Genomic DNA, 14193 nt, shown 5'->3' on the forward strand with positions numbered 1-14193 from the left:
TACATACCTGTCTCTTGCTCTCTCCTATGGGATAGTGCTTTGCTCTCTTCTCCAGCTCTGCTTCACTCCTACCTGATATTTCCTATCCTAATGTTTCTAATACCCCACCTCCTATAGACTGTAAGCTCATTTGAGCAGGGTTCTCTTCAACCTATTGTTCCTGTAAGTTTTCTTGTAATTGTCTTATTTATTGTTACATCCCCCCTCTCAAAATATTGTAAAGCGCTACGGAATCTGTTGGCGCTATATAAATGGCAATAATAATAATAATAATAACTTTTACTATCTTATATTGACATATGCATCTTATCCATCAATCGCTTCCTCCTACCATCTGAAATGCTGTTATTTCTCTCATTTGTCTCTACCCCATCCTCGTAGATTGCAAACTCTTGGAGCAGGGCCTTCTTCACTTCTTGTCTATGTTATATTTTGTGTGTAAATGACTTGTTTTCAAATATCCCCATTTTATAATTGGCAAGCACTGTGGAATATATTAGTGCTATGTAAATGCTAATAATAATAATAATAGTGACTTGATGCCAAAGTAGCTCCAATGCATCCTGTATGGCAGTAGTCACTATAGAGTTAACAGGGATTCTGCTAGATTTTATGTTGAACTTAAATGTAGTGTCTGAAGGCAACAAACATATCAACTCAGATATTGTGGGCTGGGAAGGAGGCTTAGACCAGAAACATATAGCCTATCAATGCTGCTCAAGCCAATATACTGCTTCAAGCAAACAGAAAAGAGGAAATCATGTCATTACTAGGATTGGCTCCCAGGGTGATCAGTTAGCCTGAGGGTTAAACAGGGTGCATGGCTGGGCTAATGCATTGTCGTTCCAGCAATTGCCTGGTACTGTCACAACTAGTAATGTGGTCCAGCACGCAGAACTTATGTAAACATATACATAAGTAAGAAAAGGAAAATAATAGGATAGAGCGTAAACCGGACCTTAGAATGGCCGGACTAATACGCTAGAGACAGAGAATGGTCAAAGGGAAAGCCGAGGTCAAGGAAGCCAGAAAATACTCAATACCGATAAAACAAGCCAAGTCAGGGAAACCAGAGATCAGAATAACCAGGGAAACGCCAAGGATCAGGATACCAGGAAATCAGAAACACAGAATCAGCACTCTCAGGAAACCAGGAAACTGAAACCACGACATGGCAAAGTACTAGGGTGAATTAGGGGTTTAAATACCCCTCTCTAAGCTATGATTGGTCAGAGGGCGACCTCTGACCCCAGAACGTGCGTGTGCGTTGACGTCGTGACGTCACGCACACGTTAGTATAATTCTCGGGGGCGGGGCTATCCTTAGACGCGACCACGTGGTCGGCGCCATATTGGATTCGGGCGTGATGCCCGGAAGAACTACACGCGCGGTTCCCGGCTCGCCGACGAGCAGGTAAGCTCGTGTAGTCGGAGCGGTCGTGCCGGTCGGGCACGACCGTGAGGCTCGGCGGGCCGGTGACCGCAACAGGTACTCAGTGATTGGAGCGAACCGGGCAGAGATTCTTCTTGTTAGTCCTGTAGTAGAGGTTGGAAGGAATCAGATCCCTGTGACAGCCTGTCTCAATGATATGACACTCTCAGGCTTATCACTGCTGCTCAAGCAAATGGTTCCACTTTTACCAACAGGCACAGAAGATGAAGATGGACCAGTGCCAAGGAGACTCCACTTCAATGTTACACTATCTGAAAACATTTTAACACTTGAAAGAAAGTAGGTGCCAGAGGACTCATTGATATGAAGTTGTTTTGGTGCCTGGAGTTGTCCTTTAAGTAGAAATTGATAAAGATCACACAGGGCCCTAGACAGGTTAAAGGAATACTATAGCGTTAGAAATGCAAAACACTATATTGTTCCTCTGCCTCTGTACTCAGTGGTTAAAGGGTTAGAAAACATTTTTAAATGTCGCTGTATCTAGCACCAAGTTCCCTCAATGCTGGATTAGACTGCTCTTCCTCGGCCAATAGGGGAACCTATTGCACATGCACAACAAGAGATGAGGGTGTTTTTTACCTTCTCCATAGCAAAGCATTTAATTGATACTTCCTACGGGGATTTTGAAGATACTGGATGTCCTCATGCAAACATGTGATATGGGGATTTTGATGGACATCCTCTGTGCAGTGGTGGATTCAGGGGGGGGGGGGGGGGCAACGGGGCAATTGCCCCCACAATATTCTCCCCTGCAGGCTAATGCAGGTCTGGCATTGTCCAAGCGCCAGCCCTGCAGCTCCTTCGGGTCCTACTCTCGCGAGCACGGAACGTTGCTGTGATTACCACGGCAACGCTCCAGATCTCACAACAGTGAACTCTAACCACTGGGACCACCAGGGAATCCCCACGGACCACCAGGGATCGAGAAAAGACCCCCCTCCTCCCTCAGTAAAGGTAAGAAGGGAGGGGGGACATAAATAAGTTTATTTTATTAATTTAAAAAAAAACATTATTAAAAAGCCTCCCTACCCTCCTTCCCCCCCCCCCCCCATGCACACACTGCCCCACAAACACTGCCCCGCACACATGGCCCCCCATACACACATTGCCTCACAGACACATACAGTGCCCCACACACACTGCTGCCCCCCATACACACTTGCCCCCATACACACACTGCCCCACACATACATACAGTGTCCCCCACACACATGCAGTGCCCCCCATACACACACTGCCCCAAACACACATACAGTGCCCTCCCATACACACACTGCCCCCCACACACACAGACATTGCCCCCATACACACACTGCCCCACACACACATACACTGCAAGCCTCACACACACACTGCAACTCTTACACACACTGCAACCCAGACATACACTGCCACCCTAATGCACTCATACACACACTTCACCGCTAACACACACACACACACACACTGTACCTTTCACACACACTTCACCCCTCACATACCACTGCTCCTATGCTCTATATCCCAGCAGACCTCAGGTAAGTTGTCAAACTGTTCTTAAACGGTTTGACTACTTACTCTGGGATGGGATCCTGGCACTACTGGCACCATAACTACTACACTGAGCTGTAGTGGTTATTGTGTCTGGATTATTTCTTTAAATAATCTACAAGTACCCCTCCCGAGATCAGGCTCTGGATCCGCCACTGCCTCTGGGTTCCTATAGTGTCCATTTAATGATGTTGTGTGTGTCCCATCACTTCATTCTTCACACAAGGATGGTAACACCAGGCAAATTCATAGTTTTCGTGTCCCTGTCTAACTCTATGCCCTAGGCAGTTGCTTAAGGTCACCTTGTTACTAATCCTGATCAGCCTAGTTAACAAATGTAAATACGAAACTTAAATTTACACTAGCCAGATGATGAATACCTCACCCCCCCCCCCCCCCACCCCACCGTTCAGTTATTTTAGGGTAAATGTTGCCAATCGGGGGTTTCATTGCTACCATTCAGAGTTTACTGAATAAACCTCCAAGTATCCTGCCATATCTGTTGCTGAATCAGTGCAATATGAAATGGGAAGAGAGCCCTAGATCCACCCACTTAAACACTGCTAAAAAAAAAATGTTTCAGGTTAGCAAAAAGTAGGTTTTGCATTCTTCACATTACAATGCATGAGTTCTGACATGATAAATGCAAAATCTACTTTCCCGACAGATTAAGGATAAAGAGCAAGATCCTTTCATGAGTCAGATCCCAGAGCAGATTCTATTGATCACATTAGCCCTATCCATCCCCGTTAACCTGCTTACAATGTCTCTCTCTATTATCTAGTAGGTATCACAACGATCTGCTGATATTTATAGATTGATAGAATTGCACAGCAGTTGTGTAACCAGGTGGTTTCTAATCATTGAAGTTTGTAAATGTATCTTTATATCCTTTGATTTGCATCACAGGTAATGCATTTCACTATTGTCCTGTCTCTCCTTCAGTTATTAACAATTACTACACAATCTCTCTGAAGAGCTAACCGTGCTCCATTAGCCGCCAGTAAGGACTGTGTTTTGTAATAATATTAGTCTGAAGACTTGTCAGGACCATGGACAGCATTCCTGAAATCCATTAGATACAGTAAGTCTCCGGTCATCTCTCCTACTTTCCACTCTCTGTCTCTTCCCTCCGCCCTTACCTTTTAAACTGGGAGCCGAGCACAAACAGGCACATATAGATTGTCTCAGCTTCTTACAGTTGCTTTCAAGCCCTTTAACTTAGCCGGGTGTTTCACTACTAATCATGTCCCCGAGGTTGGCTTTCTATATTAATCCACACACTATAGCTAATCTTTGCATCTTAACCATCTCCTCCTGTGATTTCTTTCTCACGTTATCCAGTTATTGGCTAGTATATATATATATATATATATATATATATATATATATATATACACACAATATGTATACAATATTATATACAAATATTATATTTATATGTATGAAATGAAACCGTGTATCCTGTCACAGACCATGAACTTGGTAATGCCTGTATTTGTGTGTGATAAAGATTCCTGAGGGGATTGAAACATTGCTGTTTTTACCAATACATCTGCTGGTGTATGAAGGCCTTGAGTGCCTGGACTACTTTCTTGTTACTGTATTTGTGTGTGAATTAATTAAATAGGCACAGTGATTCCAGGCCACTGAATAAATGGCATCCAGAGCAGTTGTGTGCCTCATACAGTTCACACAAAACTCTTTTAGTGTTGGAATCTTAAAATGATAATAAGAATGAGGAGCAAACATCACTCCAGTATGGAGAGAGTAGTATGTCTTGCATGTGACTTCTCTACCTCTGCCTACTGTTGAATAACCCATGACTGGCCTGGATTATTAATTGGGTTATGGAGGTGTTGTCATGGGGAGAGATGAGAGGTGAGGCGCTGTTTGGATAGCTCTCCTGTTAATCAACAAAACGTGTGATCACTAACGGAAGGTTGTCAATTGGAAACTACTTGTGTTAATTGCCAATAGTAGGAAAGTGAAGGAAAGTTGCCAATTGGTCATGCACCCAAACACTCAAGAAAAGTGATTGGTGAGGTAGTAAGGTTAGCATGTTGGTTGCTTTTGTGTCTCCAGATTGTCCTGATGTCTTGCTAAGTTGATTGCCTGTAAATATACACAAACACACGCACATACACACAAACACACACACACACACACACACACACACACACACACGCAGGCAGTGTGAGGAGAAGAGAGGCTGAGTGTGTCTGCCAAAAGTCCTGAAAGGTCAATAAATCATCCATGCTTATCTCCTCTTCATGTAAAATCCTTATCTCTTTTTGCTGCAAAAAAACAGGTAGACTTGTTTATGTTACCTAAATTCAATAAAAAAAATAGTCTGCATTCATCTACACACATGTAATAACAGTCTGCTCCATTATCGCCACCTGCAAGTAAAATATGTTCCTTCCTCACATAATAAAATAGTAATAATATCATTATTATATAATGTAATTGTAATGTGAATGTTATTATACAATGTGAATGTAATTTCAGCCCCACATAAATTACCCAATCTTACCCTCCTCATGGATCCGAAGGGGTTAATACATGTCCACCTCATCACATTACATATAAGGGACCGAAAGAGTTAATATGTCCAAACTTTCACTGATATATGCCTTTAATAACACATTTTCGGTTCCACAGGAATAAATAAATTTATCACACCCACGGTACTAAAAAGGTTAATACATAGCCACCTCACGTGACATCTTTGGAATGATAATATTAAGATATACATACTTTTCATTAAATGTGTTATTATTAGCCCTTTTATGTATTCATGTATTTAAACAGGGCTTAAATGTTCAAGTTTTACTCTTAAAAGTTACTTTATACAAGCCTGGATGGCTGATTCACCAGGGATGAATTTCTGCTCACCAAAAGCTAGTGGTGAGGGAAATATTTAGCCCTGTATATACAAAACAAAATTATATATATTCATGTATAGCTAGGTGGATTAAGAGCCCTAGGAAACCCAACATTACATGCAACATAATATTACTGTATATTCACACTGAGATATATGACCTGTACATTTGCTTTACATCTCTTTTTCCTGCCATACTCCTCCTATCTCTATTCATGTTTTGTGCAGACACATTGTAGCCACATGGCTGGGTGGTCTAACCTGCAATATTACTTATTTATTTGTATGATAACTGTCATTCTGGGTTCTTTGAGTTAGGTTAGGTTAGCCCACCATTCATGCATTTATACTATGGCTATAGATTTGTGGAACATGGCAGGGAAAATATAGGTAACACAAACGTACAGGTAACACATACGTGCATGAATGTTTTGAAATATTGCCTGTAATCTACTGTGACTTAAGGTCCCAAGAGCACATTAGCCCACCCAACCAAGCATGCATTCTGTATCTGCACACAATAAGCGTAAAAATGTGTGGAATATGCCTCTCTGTATGAATATACTATAAGAATGTTTTATATGTAATTTTGTACAACTTGAGGTTCCAAGAGCATGCTAAGCTAAGCAGACAATCATACACTCTTTTCATAGCATAGATATGTGTATAGATGTTTGTAATATGGTTGGCAATATACACTGAAAAAAATTTAAAGACAACACTTTTATTTGCCCCCATTTTTCATGAGCTGAACTCAAATATTGTTCACAAATCTGTCTAAATTTGTGTTAGTGAGCACTTCTCTCACAGGTGTGGCATATCAAGATGCTGATTAGACAGCATGATAATTGCACTGGTGTGCATTAGGCTGGCCTCAATAAAAGGGCACTCTAAAATGTGCAGTTTTATCACACAGCACAATGCCACAGATGTCGCAAGTTTTGAGGGAGCGTCCATCAGAGCTGTTGCCCGTGAAGTGAATGTTCATTTCTCTCCAAAAGATGTCTCCCAAGGCATTTCAGAGAATTTGGCAGAACATTTAATCGGCCTTACAACCACAGACCACGTGTAACCACACCAGCCAAGGACCTCCACATCCAGCATCTTCACCTCCAAGATCATCTGAGACCAGCCACCCAGACAGCTGCCGCAACAATCGGTTTGCATAATTAAATAATTTCTGCACAAACTCTCAGAAACCGTCTCAGGGAAGCTCATATGCATGCTTGTCGTCCTCATCAGGGTCTCGATCTGACTGCAGTTCATCATCGTAACTGACTTGAGTGGGCAAATGCTCACATTCGATGGCGTCTGGCACTTTGGAGAGGTGTTCTCTTCATTGATGAATCCCGGTTTCCACTGTGCAGCGCAGATGGCAGACGTCGTGTATGGTGTTGTGTGGGTGAGCAGTTTGTTGATGTCAACGTTATGGATTAAGTGGCCCATGGTAGCGGTGGAATTATGGTATGGGCAGGCGTATGTTATGGACAACAAACACAGGTGCATTTTATTGATGGCATTTTGAATGTACAGATAACGTGATGAGATCCTGAGGCCCATTGTTGTGGCATTCATCCACGACCATCACCTCATGTTGAAGCATGATAATGCACGGCCCCATGTTGCAAGGATCTGTATACAATTCCTGGAAGCTGAAAACATCCCAGTTCTTGCATAGCCAGCATACTCATGTCACGCATTGAGCATGTTTGGGATGCTCTGGATTGGCGTATACGACAGCCTGTTCCAGGTCCTGTCAATGTCCAGCAACTTTGCACAGCCATTGAAGAGGAGTGGACCAACATTCCACAGGCCACAATCAACAACCTGATCAACTCTATGCGAAGGAGATGTGTTGCACTGCATGAGGCAAATGGCGGTCACACCAGATACTGACCAGTTTTTGGACCCCCGGACCCACCCAATGCACATTTTAGAGTGGTCTTTTATTGTGGCCAGCCTAAGGCACACCTGTGCAATAATCATGCTGTCTAATCAGCATCTTGATATGCCACACGTGTGAGGTGTATGTATTATCTCAGCAAAGGAGAAGTGCTCACTAACACAGATTTAGACAGACTTGTGAACAATGTTTGAGAGAAATAGGCCTTTTGTGTACATAGAAAAAGTCTTAGATCTTTGAGTTCAGCTCATGAAAAATGGGGTAAAAACAAAAGTGTTGCGTTTATAATTTTGTTTAGCGTAGGTAGGGTTACCAGATCCCCCATGTTTTCAGTGACACATATTACGTATACATATTGATGGGCAGCACATGAAAAAGATTGCCTGTACAATGTAGAATTCCGCAGATGGAGTCTAAGATTAAGTAATATGACAACAAAGAATCCAGAAGAATATGCATTATACATACTGCAGGGCAACCCTTTTTGTGCATTTTCATAAATACAATAAAGTTACATGGTGGATCTGGTAACCCTAAATACAGGTAAAACATCTACACATGAATATACTGTAATAATGTTTTACCTGTAATTTTAGTTTCCTAGAGGTCCCAAGAACCGATAAGGCCACATAGCCTCTCATGCACTCTGTGAATACAATGGCTATAGGTAGATATAGGTATGTAATATTGTCGGGAGAAGAGAGATAATGCAAATTACAGGTAATACATCTCTGTGTGAATATATTGTAATGCATTACCTGTAACACAGCATTTTCGGACACCCAGCTATACGTGCACTCTGTGTGTGAAAGAACAGGCAATTTATTACGTATATAAATAATTATACATTATATATATATATATATATATATATATATATATATATATATATATATACATAGAAATGGTTAATAACACACATATCAAAAGTGTGTGGGACTGAAAGGGCTAAAAAAAAAACACACCTAAGAAAAAGTGTATATGCTAACCCCTTTCAGTCCCACGAGATGATAAAATTTGGTAATTCCTGTGGGACTGAAAGGGTTAATAAAGTCACATATGAGTGAAAGTGTATATACTAGCCCTTTGATATCCGAAAGATGATAAAATATGGTAATTCCTGTGGGACTGAAAAGGTTAATAATGTCCCACCTAAGTGAAAGAGTGTATATACTTTCAGTCCCAAGAGATGATAAAATGTGGTAATTTCTGTGGGACTGAAAGGGTTAATAAAGTCACACAAAAGTGAAAGAGTGAATTTACTAACCCTTTCAGTCCCAAGAGATGCCATGTGAAGTGATCATGAAATAAACATTTTAGTCCCATGGAGATGGTCAAAGGGAGTGATGTCTGGGGACTGAAAGGGTTAATGAATGCACATTATATAATAAGAGTATATGAGGAGGGGAAATGTTTTATTTGAAGGTGGTAATAAAAGAATAGTAGATGAGAGCAGACTAATAATTAATATGTGCTTGGGGGAAATAAAAGCAGACTTGTTTTTTATGGATTGTAAGGGACATCAGTGGGCTCTCCTGGCTTTTGCAGGAGAAAGGGTTAAGGTTTGTATGTGCAGGGGAGATAAGCAGGGATGATTTATTGACCTTTCAGGACTTTCAGCAGCCACACTCCTCCTCCCATCCCCTGGCCCTCCTACCTCCCTCCTCCCTCACTGCTCACACAGCCTCACACAGCCTGTGTGCTGGATCGGAGATATGTGGTAACACATCTTTACAGGGAAACAACTTTAGCACGACACCGGGCAGCCTGCATCAATCCAGGGACCTTTAACTGCTGTCACCCTGAGCTTTACAGGAAAACCTCTCCTAACCTCCCCATACCATCAATGCCTGGAGAGCACCCTGACTGTGAACAGCTCCCACACTGCAAGGAGGGCATCTAACAGCCTGTGATAGCTTCTGGGTACTGCTTGATCCACTGCAAGAAGAAGAAACTTCACCTCCCCCCCAGACTTGGATAAAACCAGGGGGTTCTCCTGTCTTGATTGACTGGGGCTTTGTGGTCTTGCCCCCCCTCACCCCCAACCCTCACCCCCTTTTCCTTCTTCTCTGCCCTCCTCACCTGCAAGGGGCAGCAGCTCTTCTGCACCTGTCTTCTTCTGCATCCTTCCTAACCATGATCTTAAAGCCAAGTGCACTTCTCTGCTTCTACAGTGTATGGGGTGTTCTTCTACAAGGTAAATGAAAAAAAAAAAATACAAATAATAAAAACCTCTAAAATAGCAACCTATTTTTTAACTTTTATTTTAAGATATATATTTTTCTTGTTCTCCTGACTTTCTCCAGTTGGGATTAAATAAGATAGGTATGCAAAGTGAGCAATCGAGGCTGCATATCCCATCCATTAGGTTCTCTAAACTATGCACTCCTGATACTGGGATTTCTAAGCTGGCTTTATGCTGGCTGGTTGCTCCTATCTATGGATTATTTAGTCTATGCATCCCATCCATTGGGTTGTCTAAAAATGATAATTCCTGAATTTATTATGGAGCTGTAAACATCTACCTCCTGGTATTTGTAGAATAAAAAAAAATATATTTATATATAAATATAACAGCCAATGTGTTTGATTCTCCCCTTACAGCATCCAATCTATATGTTATAGCTGGAGTAATGTAAGCAATTAGATCCATTCCAAGCAGAATAGCATATCCCTGCTGAATTCAAGCATTAAAGCCTCGCTTCCTTACTGTAAGATAAGATGTTGGGGATAGATAGACACAATGTTATTCTTGCTGCATCTCACCTCCAGAATATGGGTGTTTGTCAATGTATAACTGCACCATTCACTAACTACCTGCACTGTAATGTGTAGCATCTCCTGTCTGTGCTTGCATGCTCTGTTTATCTAGTGTTCTATGCTGCTCTTGTATTCCACACAGATGATGTGATCTTTCTGTGAGGTTCCTAAAAGTCAATGAGATTCTAGCTAGAGTTGAATACTGTTTTTTTTTTTTTTTTGTACTAATGTAATTAATTTGGGCTTTTTGAAGGGTCAGGTTAGCAAGATTTTTGAGTAGAGTTAAAAGACAAGCTGAACATACTGTCCTAGATATGAGGCCTTTAAATAGCCCTCACTTATTTATTTTATTTATTTATTTTTCCTACCGTACCTTAAATTTAATAGACACGACTTGGAATACACAGAGCTCCATGATACTGGACTCCACGTCTGTTTGAGAGATCTATTGGCGAAACTTGTTCTTCATGAACTCTTAACGAAAAACAGCAATGTATCATATATGTTTGCCAAGAGGTTCTGCAGTAGCTACAACATTCATTGCATTGGCATTTAGTGGACAGGCTGTTTCAGTGATTGCTTGATGGAAGAATGCAGCTTCAACCCAGGCCACCATTCACTTAGAGTTCTCTCAGTTTAGGCTCCTGTAACAAGCTGTTCTCCTGGAAACTGTCTCTTTAAAGAAAAACATGATTCTTTTAATAAAATCCTGCATTGTATATTACTGTAGCCAAGAAGATAATGTCCATTTTCCAAGCATTTGGATGTCTAGGGATTGCCAAAGCCTAGTGGCATGGATGTGATGATGGTGGAATTATGGGTATGAAGTGAATATCTTTATCCTGAATGGATGTAAACGATCAGCCCTGTGTTGTAGGGACCATAGCATTCTCTTTATTTGTTAGGCTGCATGCCTTGTCTGGATTTGACTTGTACTGAGGCTGTGGAAAAGATTAACTATGATGGAATTCCAACTAGGTATTATGTGGAGAGTGGCCTTCCTTGCCTTTTTAACTCTTACTGTACCAGTACGTCTTCTTACCTTTAGTGACTTGGCAACTAGTCCATTTTCCAAGTGGCAACAGAATATTTACAAACATTTCATTATTTTTGGACAATTGTCAATAGTGGTTTTAAAATTGCACTGACTGTTTATATGTCAACATTAGCTCTTACTTCTCTCTAGAGATTTATTTGTATACGTCTTTCTGATTGAATAGGGCACCGGTATCTAGCAATGAAAGTGTTAAATATAGGGTCACCCAGTTTCCTTAAGACTTGAAGTTCTAGCCTCTTAACCCATTGGTTTCATGGGAATGCAATACAATTATCACTGGTTTTCAGGGCCTCCTATCCAGCTGCCTTCGATGCAGTTTTTGTAGGCTTAGGACAAAACGTTATGTGCATCCATACATAAATGATATATTCAGCGTGCAAAGACAGTGGATCATGAGATCTAGGTGACCTTGTGATACTGACAGCGACCTGATTTTTAAATGTTTTTTTCTCATCCATTACAGCTCTTCCCAACTGCGTAATATCAGCTGTTTAACACTTCGATTCTCACCTCCTTCTCAATGGCTATGATTCTATAGTCTGAACAATTTATGTGTATGCGTGTCTAGCTATTCTAACAAGAATTGTTCTGTTGCAGTGCATTTCAGCATCCATCACAATGAGGCACTGCAGGACTTTTAAAATACGTGCTACCAGTGATTTGTATAGAATGCATACAACGATCTCAGTAATAAGAGACAAGACATTATTTATAACTGAAATAATTGTTTATAGTTTTTTTTTTTGTTTTTGTTTTCTTTTCATCCTCCGGGGATTAATACCCTACACCAAAATTTTTTTTTATTTTTTTAAATAAAATAAAGCTTTACAAATTTGTAGCAAGGCACCAGTAAAAAAAAGATTATGTTTGTGTTTTTTTTTTTTGTTTTTTTTTCTTAATTGGTACCACGAAAACTTAGATTTAGCTTAGTGTCTGGCTGTTGTTCATTTGCAGAAGCCCAGTGGCTAAGCTTCATCCATCCTGGCATGCATTGCAACTGCTATGCTGTTAGCACGTTTACATCAGGCTGCGCCTGGGGGTCGCCTTCCCATATTAAGTACATTTCCGTGTCAATTTCCAGTTCAGATCAGCTCTGGGAAAACCGCCTTGTATGAGTTGGTGCAGTAGCGTCACTACCTAGGAGAATGCAATGCTGAATGAAGGCAGACAGCTAGCCACATTGGTTGAGATTACTTTTTCAGTCGTGTTTCTGTTTTGTTTCCATGCGATAAAGTACAAATGAACTAGATTCCCGAGACATAATCACAGACATAATGGCTATGTGATGGCGTGCACATTCACTCATGTTAATATTTTACAAACATCACTGGGTTCATGATAAATTTCAAGCAGGAATTAATTTTATATAATGTATTTTAAGCACTTGATAAATGTTCAGGTTCTTATAACGAATATAAAAGATGAAATGCTAATATTTACTAATGTTTATGAAAATCGCAGCACTTTTTTAGTTTTTATTTTTTTTTTATAACTAATGTAGTAATGCTGTTGAAAATAGGAATTGTACTGAAATATTGTAAAGCAGTGACCTTCAAATCCTCGACATCATCAACACAGCATCAACACAGCATATGCAACACCACTGTATATGCAGGTGCCATAGCATGCTAGATGTGTTTGGGGAAGGGCTAAGATTGGTTCTATGATTGTGTCATGAGGATAAGTAGCAGGAATCGCACTGTATATAATTGTATCAATCAGTTTTTTCAGAGCCCAGCTTATTCATGCAAATGTAATGAACTGTTTCACACAACTGTCAGTGCTTAGCGTATGCATCTATGTAGGTGAGCATTTTATGTCACATGTGTGTGTTTCAAATAACATGAAATTCCCTTGCACAGGTATCATTTTAAGTTCATGTAAATTATACAGGCCCTTACTCGATATGCTATTGAGTGGTGTTCTTGTCAGTAATGATTTTTGATTTGCTCATTTTGAGTGGTGTTGATCTGTTCTATCTCTCTTAAAAGCAGCTTCTTAGAAAAATGGAAAGTTTCTCCGATAGGCATTTACTGTGGATTAATGGTACCTTTTGCATTTAACTGTTTCATTTGATGCACCGTAAGACAGATCGCATTGTGTAATGCTCTCAGCTGTGCATATAGTGGATATAATTAATCTTGTAAGTGTCTCTTTATCTATTAATAAAGCATCCCATGGCCCTTATTTCAAGTTAAGTCTCTTTTTTTTATAAACATTTTGAATTTTTATTTACTTTATTGGATTTTTTTCAAGGTTCACCTTTTGATTGTGGTATGCATAGTAATGTACTACTATACGTTGCTTACTTTTTTGGTACATTTTTCAAATAAACAGATATGTGAAACATATAAGTGTGAGAAGAATATCAATGAATTTTTAATAAAAGTAGCTACCATGTGTGTTTGTGTTGATTGTGCTTTTTTATGTTCTATAAATAATGCTTTATATGTTCTGAATGAAAAATATCTCTCTGGTATTACACTTGCATGCAGAAAAGGTAGAGCTTGTCTTTTACTGAAAATGTATTTGTATGCCAAGCACTTTTACAAGTAAGATTGATTAAACGAGTGCCCTGGCACCCCCCCATTCTAAGTCAATCTT

The 14193-nt window shown here is 40.3% G+C and overlaps 1 protein-coding gene across 3 annotated transcripts in view; it reads left to right on the plus strand.

Moving 5' to 3' along the window:
- The first annotated feature begins 9445 nt into the window (after nucleotides 1–9445).
- CADM2 (cell adhesion molecule 2) overlaps nucleotides 9446–14193 on the plus strand; it is a 1213566-nt gene continuing 1208818 nt past the window's right edge. For all 3 annotated transcript variants that reach the window (XM_063448670.1, XM_063448687.1, XM_063448678.1), the window contains exon 1: nucleotides 9446–9969. In XM_063448670.1, coding sequence (XP_063304740.1) covers nucleotides 9909–9969 — 61 coding nt within the window. In that variant the 5' untranslated portion in view covers nucleotides 9446–9908. The remainder of the gene's footprint in view (nucleotides 9970–14193) is intronic.

The sequence above is a fragment of the Pelobates fuscus genome, chromosome 1, assembly GCF_036172605.1.
Source record: "Pelobates fuscus isolate aPelFus1 chromosome 1, aPelFus1.pri, whole genome shotgun sequence".
Lineage (NCBI taxonomy): Eukaryota > Metazoa > Chordata > Amphibia > Anura > Pelobatidae > Pelobates > Pelobates fuscus.